This window comes from Carlito syrichta, unplaced genomic scaffold (assembly GCF_000164805.1).
Source record: "Carlito syrichta isolate Samal-C Ts95f unplaced genomic scaffold, Tarsius_syrichta-2.0.1 Scaffold305648, whole genome shotgun sequence".
NCBI classification, from domain to species: domain Eukaryota; kingdom Metazoa; phylum Chordata; class Mammalia; order Primates; family Tarsiidae; genus Carlito; species Carlito syrichta.
In genome coordinates, this window is record NW_007249744.1 from 464,137 (window position 1) to 473,871 (window position 9,735).

At 49.3% G+C, this 9,735-nt stretch overlaps 1 protein-coding gene and 1 pseudogene across 2 annotated transcripts; one reads left to right on the forward strand and one right to left on the reverse strand.

Moving 5' to 3' along the window:
- Window positions 1–889: 889 nt before the first annotated feature.
- On the forward strand, window positions 890–4,997 carry LOC103264342 (cytochrome P450 2D17-like). 2 transcript variants are annotated; one of them, XM_008061992.1, is made up of 9 exons: window positions 890–1,078; window positions 1,798–1,969; window positions 2,411–2,563; window positions 2,653–2,813; window positions 3,221–3,397; window positions 3,569–3,710; window positions 3,879–4,066; window positions 4,516–4,657; window positions 4,754–4,997. In XM_008061992.1, the coding sequence occupies exons 1-9, from the start codon at window positions 890–892 to the stop codon at window positions 4,930–4,932; spliced, it is 1,503 nt and encodes a 500-aa protein (XP_008060183.1). In that variant the 3' UTR covers window positions 4,933–4,997. The 2 variants fall into 2 exon arrangements, with proteins under 2 accessions (XP_008060183.1, XP_008060184.1); XM_008061993.1 differs by lacking the exon at window positions 2,411–2,563 and having other exon boundaries at window positions 902–1,078.
- A 3,602-nt stretch (window positions 4,998–8,599) lies between these two features.
- Window positions 8,600–8,884, reverse strand: LOC103264343 (annotated as a pseudogene).
- Window positions 8,885–9,735: the final 851 nt, after the last annotated feature.

The window sequence follows — 9,735 nt, forward strand, 5'->3', positions numbered from 1 at the left end:
CATGCCCCAACACACACACACGGAGCTCCTTGGCAAAGAGTAGATTTATGGTCCCAGGCATCTAAAGAAATCTCTGGCCAGTCATGTGCTGACTACTAAGCTAACTGAGTAGAGAATTTAGTGACCACACTTAACTAGGAATAGAGAAGTTATAGGATTAGTTCTGTGTCTTCCATGTGTGTCTGTGTGCATGTGAATATTGTCTGAGTATGGGTGGTTTTGTGGGTGTGTGAACATGTCTGTCCGTTTGTGACCATGTGAGAAGTGTTGGGGAATGTACAAGAGTTATGTGTGTGATCAGCTGTGTCTGGGTGTGTCAAGTGTGCAGTGTGAATAAGGTGACTTACCCCATGTTCCCTCAGATCATCCTGACCTCCCTAAGGCCCCAGACAAATGCAGATGACAAACAACAGAGGTGAAGACCACTCAGTACAGGCAGGTGAGGTGAGGGAAGGGTAAGAACATGTCCTGGGGGAGAGGTTGTAACCACATTAAGAGGTATAGGCCTAGTAAGGAACTGTGTGAGAGGGTCACATCAGACCATGGTTATCCCAGAAGCCTGTACAGAGCTGGGAGGTTGGAGATGGGGAAAGAGGGTGACATCTATTTGGCCCTTCCTTTCCCTACCTGGGTAAGTACCTGAGGCAAGCAGCAGGGGCAAGGATCTCTGGAGCCACCCCACCCCACCCTGCCCTGGCCCTGTGCCCTTTGGCAGCACACTTCACACAGCAAGAGGGCAAAGGCCAGTGTCACCTCCTTTTATTAGGGAACAGTCCAGACTAGTCGAGCACTCAGGGTGTAGTAAGTGTATGCTGCCTGGTCCTCTGTGCCTGGTGGGGTGGTGTACGCCAGTTGTGCCCAGAGGAGCCCTATGTGTAGCGGGGCAGCCATGGGTTTGCTGATGGGGGTTGCACTGGCACCTGTGGCCATAGCCGTGGCCATCTTCCTGCTCCTGGTGGACCTGATGCACAGGCGCCTACGCTGGACTAAACGCTACCCACCAGGCCCTATGCCGTTGCCGGGGCTGGGCAACATGCTGCAGGTGAACTTAGATAACCTACCATCCTCCATCAGCCAGGTGAGAGATGTGGTGATGGATGCAGCAGAGGTCCTAGGAACATCCCCCCACAACCAAGCAACAGGCGTGGGTGGTGGGTGAAGCCACAAGCTGGACTAGGACCTGGGCTTGGAAGAGGAAGCAGGATTCAGAGGCTTCCTGAGGGAGGACATTTGTGCAGGGCCTGAAGGACTGTTTGAATTTTCCAAAGGCCAAGGTCTGGGACGGTAAAGGCCTGGAGGTGGAATAGGACTTGGGACTGGGCTTGCAAGCAAGTTAGGCAGCATATAACTATGGAAGCCTGTGTTCCTTCTGATCACAACAGAAGGGAAGGTCTTGGGAATGGAAGAAGGATCGGGTCCTGAACACCATTTAAATCAGGAAATGGAGGTTTAATGAAGTGCAATGATCTGGTTCAAATCTTTTGCCTTTGTGGGTCCTTGGGCCTCACACTCACCTCCCTGAACCTGTTTCCTCATATGTAAAATGGTATGCTCCCTGAGACATACTGATCATTTCAGTTATTCAAGGTCAACTGAGTAGCGGATCCAAAATAAATTCCTCAGCCACGGAGAAAGTGACCTCCACCCCTTCCCCCAAGGATCAGGAGGCCAGTTTTCCTCCTGGCACAGGCTCACTACTGGAAGCCCTGGGTTCCCTCAGGACTTAGGCGGGGGAGTCTAGGATGGCAGCCCTGCGGGAACCCCAGCCTGACTGAGGCCCTGTCCCTCCGCCTCCAGCTGCGGCGCCGCTTCGGGGACGTGTTCAGCCTGCAGCTGGGCTGGGCGCCGGTGGTCGTGCTCAACGGGCTGGCGGCCGTGCGCGAGGCGCTGGTGAGTCGGGGGGAGGACACCGCCGACCGAATGCCAGTGCCCTTCTTTGATCACGTGGGCTTCGGGCCGCGCTCCCAAGGTAAGCTGCGGTGGAGGAGGAGACACCGTCCGTGCGGAACCTGTGCGGGCAGTGACCGGAGGCAGGACGGGGCGGACGGGCGCGGAGACCTGGACTTGGGGGGGCAATAAAAGGCCAGCGAAGGCTGGGGGCCGTGGGTACAGAAAGAAGACCAAGGGGCTAGTGTGGGCGGGGCCGATGGAGGGCCCTGGACCCGCCGTGGGAGGGAAGCCGGGCAGTCTGGGTAGGTCCCGTACTCAGAGAGGGAGAATACGGTGGGCAGGGACGAGGGCGGGGACTGTTCTCAGAGGGGGCGTGGACAGCTGAGCTCAGAGCAGAGGGGAACACTCTTGAGGGGACTGTAATTGCGCGGGTCTTCCAAGAGGAGGCGTCGAGGGGTTGGGTGCAGAAGGCGGGGCCAGGGCCTCGCCGGCGACGCCCACGTGATCGCTCCTCCTCCAGGAATTATCAATGCGCGCTATGGGCCCGCGTGGCGCGAGCAGCGGCGTTTCGCCGTGTCCACCCTGCGCAACTTCGGCCTGGGCAAGAAGTCTCTGGAGCAGTCGGTGACGGAGGAGGCCTCCTGCCTCTGTGCAGCCTTCGCTGATCAAGCCGGTGGGAGACGCCCGGAGGGGCACACGCCTGGAACCGGGGAGGCGGGAACACCGGAAGGAGACCCCCTAACCCACGTCCTCTGCTCCCAGGCCGCCCCTTTAGTCCGAACGCCCTCCTGGACAGAGCGGTGAGCAACGTGATCGCCTCCCTCACCATCGGGCGCCGCTTCGACTACGACGACCCGCTCTTGCTCAAGCTCCTGGACCTAGTTGAGGCACATCTGAAGGAGGAGAGCAGCATCGTGTCCATGGTGCGGGCATTGGAGGGGCAACCGGAGCCCAGAAAGGGCAAGCTCCGAGGAGGTGCATGGGCCTGCACCTGGGGTTTCTACATGAGTCTGGGGAAGGGACATTCCAGGAGAGGCCACTGCAAGAGGAAAGGTCTGGAGGAGGGAAAACTCAACAGGAATGGGAGAGGCGGGCCCCAAGAGAGGGGCGAGGAGCCTGTGCCTCCTGTCCTGGCTGGACACCACCCAAGCCCAGGATTCCATTTTAGGTTTCTTCTTCTAGGCCGCAGGGACCAGGAGGGAGCCTGAAGGCTGGCATCTGGGGAGTGAGGAAATCAGTCGTGGAGATAGGAGGTGGCTGGGGCCTGTGACTGGTCCAGGTGAACCCAGAGCAGGGGAGAGACCCAAGCCCTCTTCTGTGGCTGGCACAGGTGCTAGGTTTTGTCCTGGTGCTCCTTCGCATCCCAGGGGTGGCTGGTAAATACCTATATGGGAGGAGGAACTTCTTGGCCCAACTGGATAAGCTGGTGACTGAGCACAGGATAACGCGGGACCCGGCCCAGCCACCCCGAGACCTGATTGACACCTTCCTGGATGAGATGGACAAGGTAAAGGGCCAGTGCCGGGGATTGAGCCAGGGTGGTCGTTGAGGGTCCCATGAGGAGTGAGAAGAGGGAGCAAGCTCTGGCCAATGCATCACCCTGTGACAGGTGCAGAATGGGATGTCATCTGAGGGCTTTCTCCCTCTGTCCTGAGCCCACTCTCTCAACCTGACTCAGGCCAAGGGCAATCCCGAGAGCAGCTTCAATGCTGAGAACCTGCGCCTGGTGGTGTTTGACCTGTTCGCTGCTGGGATGGTGACCACCTCCATCACACTGTCCTGGGCCCTGCTGCTCATGATTCTGCATCCGGATGTGCAGCGTGAGTTCAGCTGGGGGTCTTTGGGGGAGGATGAGCAAGGGAAGGCAGAAGCGGGGGCCCCTGGCTCCAAGCACAGGCTGACGAGCACAACCCCAACACAGGAGCCAGGAGAGGGTCAGTGCCCATCTCCTGGGTTCTGACCCACTGTGGGGAAACATGTCTGTCCAGGCCGTGTCCAACAGGAGATCGACAAAGTGGTAGGGCAGGCGCGGCCACCAGAGATGGCTGACCAGGCCCGCATGCCCTTCACCACCGCCGTGATTCATGAGGTGCAGCGCTTTGGGGACATCATCCCCCTAGGTGTACCCCACATGACCACCCGTGACACTGAAGTGCAGGGTTTCCACATTCCCAAGGTAGGCCTGGGAATCTCCTTACCCAAGCTTAACATGTGGTGCCTACTGGTGATTCCCGCCTGGCTGTTGCCAATTGGGGTCAACTGGGGCCCAGACCACCCAGTCCTCAATTCCACTGGCACAGACTGTCCCGGCCTGAGTGTAGTTTAGAGTTGGAGGGGGACCAGCCTGTCTATGCAGAACCCCGTACTAGTGGGAAAGACAAACCAGGACGTTCCATGAAGTATTTTAGGAACCAATACCTACAGGAGTAGGGGGCAGTGAGGGACCCCTAGGAGGCATGACTTGCGCCCTGCCATGGGCTGCAAGAGGATGCCAAGAGTTTTCCAAGGCAAAAATGTTCCATTTGTGTGCCAGGCAGAGTGTGTGCCCCGCCGCCCGTGTTTGTTAACAAGAGTTCTGGCAACCTAGAGCCCAGTCCATACTGACGCCAGACTTCTCATTTCCAGGGGACAATGTTCTTCATCAACCTCTCGTCAGTGCTGAAGGATGAGACCATCTGGGAGAAACCCTTTAGCTTCCACCCAGAACACTTTTTGGACGCCCAGGGCCACTTCGTGAACCAAGAGGCCTTCATGCCTTTCTCAGCAGGTGCCTGTGGGGGTTTAGCTCTCTACTCCCTTCTGGGAGTCTTGGAGGGAAGGAACCAAGGGCTCAGGCTCATCGACCCCCCTCACCCACCCACAGGCCGTCGCGTATGCCTTGGGGAGCCCCTGGCCCGCATGGAGCTCTTCCTCTTCTTCACCTGCCTCCTGCAGCGCTTCACCTTCTCGGTGCCTACTGGACAGCCCCGGCCCAGTGACCAAGGTGTCTATCGCATCATTGTGGCCCCATCCCCCTACCAGCTGTGTGCTGTGCCCCGATAGAGACGCCATAGGCCTCCAACCTGATCCTCAGCTGTGACCCTGTTGTACAATAAACCAGTCTAGTAGCTCTTGCTTGGTTTCTCAGTCCAACCTGGCCCCTCTAACAAGGCCCTGGCTCTCTTGGGTCTTCATCACTTGCCTGAAGTCAGCTCTCACCCCCTGCCTCATCCATCCTTTCCTGACCACATGACTTTACTTGAGTTGTCAGTGTACTAATGCACAAAGGTGCCAACTAGGCCAGGTATAGTGGCTCACTCCTGTAATCCCAGCACTTCTAGAGGGCAAAGCTGGAGGATTGCTGGAGCCCAGGTATTTGAAACCAGCCTAGGCAGCATAGCAAGACCTCATCTCTACAAAATCAAAATGTTAACATATTAGCCAGGCGTGGTAGCACACACCCACACCTGTAGTCCCAGCTACTCAGGAAGCTGAGACTGAAGAACTGCTTGAACCCAGGAGGTCAAGGCTGTGGTGAGCCGTGATCGTGCATTGCACTCCAGACTGGGTGACAGTGAGACTCTGACTCCAAAAATAAAAGAAAGAAAAAAGAAAGGTGACAACTTAAACCTAAGTCATTCCCAGAGACCCATCAGTGGCTTCCCAGGATGGCGTCAATGTCCCTGCATAAGTCTTGACTCCTGGGGTGGATGACAATATGCTTCTGCTAGGAATCATCTCAGTTCCTGGATGCGGGAGACCATATTGGGTTCCCTAAGACTACCCTCAGGGTCAGTGATTTGCTAGAATGCCTCAGAACTAGAAGAACTGTTATACTTACTGTTGTGGTTTATCACAGTGAAGGCTACAGATGAAAGACATAGGTAAAGGTACAGATAAAGGACAGATGGTACAGAATCTAGAAAGACCAGGCAGAAGCTTCCAGCTGCCCTCTGCCAATGGGTTCATACAGACTGCATATATCTCTCAGCAACAATGTGTGTGCAACAATACACAGCAAAGGATATTGCTGAGAGGGAACTCAGCCAGCCTTGATGTCCTGGATTTTTTGGGGGGCTGGTCACCTAGGCTTGAGCACCCACATGTTTGGCTTCAGTTACTTGTCTCCAGCTCCTCCTGAAGTCAGATTGATACAGTCCGAGGCTCCCACCCTCAATCACATCGTTGGCATAAACTATGTAGTGAAGCCCATGGCCCAGGTATCTGCAAAAACAGTACTATGAGGCAGGGTATTCCAAGGCCTTATGTCAAGAGTTAATTGTTTTGGAGTGCAGGGACTGAACTCCCCAGGCCTGTGGAGGTCACTTTTACTGCACAGGTTATTCTTCTTGGCTCCTCCAACAAAATTATTATTATTGGTTTGAGCATTAATACTTTTTTTTTAGTGTGGTATGAAACATAACATAAAATTACCGTCTTAACCATTTTTAAGTGCACCATTCGGTGTTATTAAGTACATTAATAATGTTGTGGAACCATCACCACCATCCAGCCACCAAACCCTCTTTTCTGACAGACCTGAAATTCTATACCTATGAGACAAACACTCCTCAGTCCCTGGACCACACTCTATTGCCTGTTTCTATGAATTTCACTCCTAAAAGAAGTCATGTAAGTGGGATCATACACTACTTGATTTTTTATGGTCATCTTACATCACTTGGCATAATACTCTCAAGGTTCATTCATGCTGTAGAAGATATCGGTATTTCTTTTCTTTTTAAGACTGAATAATTGTCCATTGTATGACTATGCCATGTTTTGTTCATCTGTGAATCTAACAATGGACACATGGATTGCCTTCACATTTTGGATAGAGTGAATAATGCTGCTGTGCTCATGGTGTATAAATATCTCTTTGGCACCCTTCTTTTATTTCTTGTGGGTCTATACAGGCAACCCTAGAGATATTTCATGTTTACATACAGAAAACTGCAAAAAAACAAATATTGCCATAAAGCAAGTCACACAAATTTGTTTGTTTCCCAGTACATATAAAAGTTATGTTTACAGGAAGCTGTAATCAATTAAGTCTACAGTAGTATTATTCTAAAAACAATATATATATTTTAATTTAAATATACTTATACGTCTTTAAAAAATGCTAACAATCATCTGAGTCCACAGCGAGTCTTGATCTTTTTGGAGGTGAAGAATCTTGCCTCAAGGTTGATGGCAGTCCTTGATTCCACAGGGTGGTGGTTGCTAAAAATTGGGGTGGCCGTGACAATTTATTCAAATAAGATAGCAATGAAGTTGGCTACGTTGATGGTCTCTTCTTTTTATGAATGATTTATCTATAGCCTACGATGATGTTTGATAGCATTTTATCCACAGTAGAACTTCTTTCAAACTTGGAGTCAGTCTTCTCAAACTCAGCTGCTGCTTTATCAGTTAAGTTCATGTCATGTTCTAAGTCCTTTGTTTTTACTTCAACAATGTTCCTTGTCCCTTCACCAAGAGTAGATTCCATCTCAAGAAACCACTTTTTTTCTCATTAATAAGCAACTCCTCTCTGCTCAAGTTTTCTCATGAGATTGCAGCAATCCAGTCACATCTTCAGACTTCACTTAATTCTAATATCTTGCTCTTTGCATCACAGCTGTAGTTACTTCCTTCTCTGAAGTTTTGAACCCCTCCATGTCGTCCAAGAGGGTTGGAATCAACTTCTTGCAAATGCCTGTTTATGTTGATATTTTGACTTCCTTCAATGGATCACAAACGTACTTAATGGTATCTTGAATAATGAATTGTTTCAGAAGGTTTTTCATTTACTTTGCCCAGATCCATCAGACACACCATTATGGTAGTGATAGACTTACAAAACATACTGCTTAAATAATAAGACTTGAGAGTCAGAATGACTCCTTGATCCATGGGCTACAAAATGGATGTTGTGTTTGCAGGCATGAAAACAACATATCTCCTTGTAGAGCTCCATCATGCTCTTGGATGACCAGGTGCATCGTCAAGGAGCAGGAATATGTTGAAATTCATCTTTTTTTCTGAGCAATAGAATTCTACAGTGGGTTTAAAATATTCACTAAACCATGCTGTCAACAGATGTGCTGTCATCATCAAGTCTTTTTTGTTCTATTTATAAAGCACAGGTAGAATAGATTTAACTTTTTTTCATTTTAAACAAGAAGTTTATTTCAACAAGACACTCGACTTGAAGGAAAAACTGTCTGGGATTCTTTTTTTTTTTAAAGTAATTTATCCCTACTTAAGGACGTGTAACAGCTATGTACAAAAAAGTTATTAAATTGTCCTTGGTTTTACAATGATAAATGAAAAACGTTAAAATTCTCCAATTGAACAAGGTATGCAAGGATTTTTATGTTGCTTTTTTTGTTGTTTAAACAGTGAGAGCAAAGTAATTTACTGTAATATAAAGATAAGAGCTGAATGAGCGTGTCACTAGTGGAGAAAGGGGGTCTTTTCACAGAACCGTATTTGTTCCCATCCCATCTCCACTTGATGTCAATCAAAACGTACCACTGGTCATTTAGTTTTTTTAAATTGCAATATGCTTGTGCATATGCATCAGTTACTTGACACTAAAGGAATGAGAAAGGGGAAAGTGAAAGAATAGCAAAAACTATACTGTAATAGTCAGAATGGAGCAGAACCAAATTGTAGTTTTCTAATTGAGAATGTAATCTTGGTCTGTAAGAAGAGTTCTGGAGTAAAGAAACAGGTTCTCTTTTTAGTAGATACCTCCTGTCTGCTGCTGGAACACACCAGTTGTATCTTCATCCTCCATTTCAACTGTGCAGGTGTATCTGTTCTACTGATTGGCTGCCCGTCAAATTGGAACCTGATCTGCCTCATTGACAAACCCTGTTCTTCACAATAAGCTTTTATTAACTTACTAAGTGGTATGCCTCTTAATCTTAAACGGAACCACAGAACCATCCTGCCCTGACACCTGCAAATTAATACAATTGTTGTTCTCAGTCTTGACTCTTTCCTCAGGCTTGACTGTTTCCATCAGTCTCCTCAGCTGCCCCTTCACAAAAGAGGTAGCAGGTTCACACTGAACAAGCATGCAAGCAGCACCAGGAGTGGCAAAATAAGGAAGCAGCAGTGGTGGACAAAGGAGATATTTTACATAATTTTAAGAACCCTGGGATTATTGGAACAGAAAATGAGCACTGGCTTCAATGTAAAGTCACTGCGTTAGCCCGTAACAAGAGAGTCAGCCTATTCTTTACAGGCTCAAGTTATGAAGACAGGTATTGACTTCTCCTCTCTAGCTATGAAAGTCCTACATGGCACCTTCTTTCAACAGAAGCCTGTTTCACATCCATGGAAAATCTGTTGTTTATTGTAGCCACTGTCATCAATGATCTTAGCGAGATTTTCTGCATAACTTGCTGCAGCTTCTTCATCAGCACTTGTTGCTTCACCTTGAATTTTTATGTTATGAAGATGGTTTCTTTCCTTAAACTCCATGAACCAACATCTGCTTGCTTCCAACTTTTCTTCTGAAGCTTCCTCACCTTTCTCTGCCTTCAAAGAATTCAAGAGAGGTAGGGCCTTGCTCTGGATTAGGTTCTGGCATAAGGGAAGGTGGTGATTTGTTGCTTCTTGTGTTCTGACCACTAAAACTTTGTCCATAACAGCAATAAGACTGTTTCACTTTCTTATCATTCACATGTTCACTGGAGAAGTTACTAATCTCCTTTCAAGAACTTTTTCTTGTTTTCACAACTTGGCTAACTGGAGCAGGAGACCTAAATTTCAGCTTATCTTGGCTTTCGGCATGCTTAATCTCTAAGCTTAAACATTTTTAGCTTTTGATTTAATGTGAGAAGGCCAGGCATGGTGGCTATTGCCTAT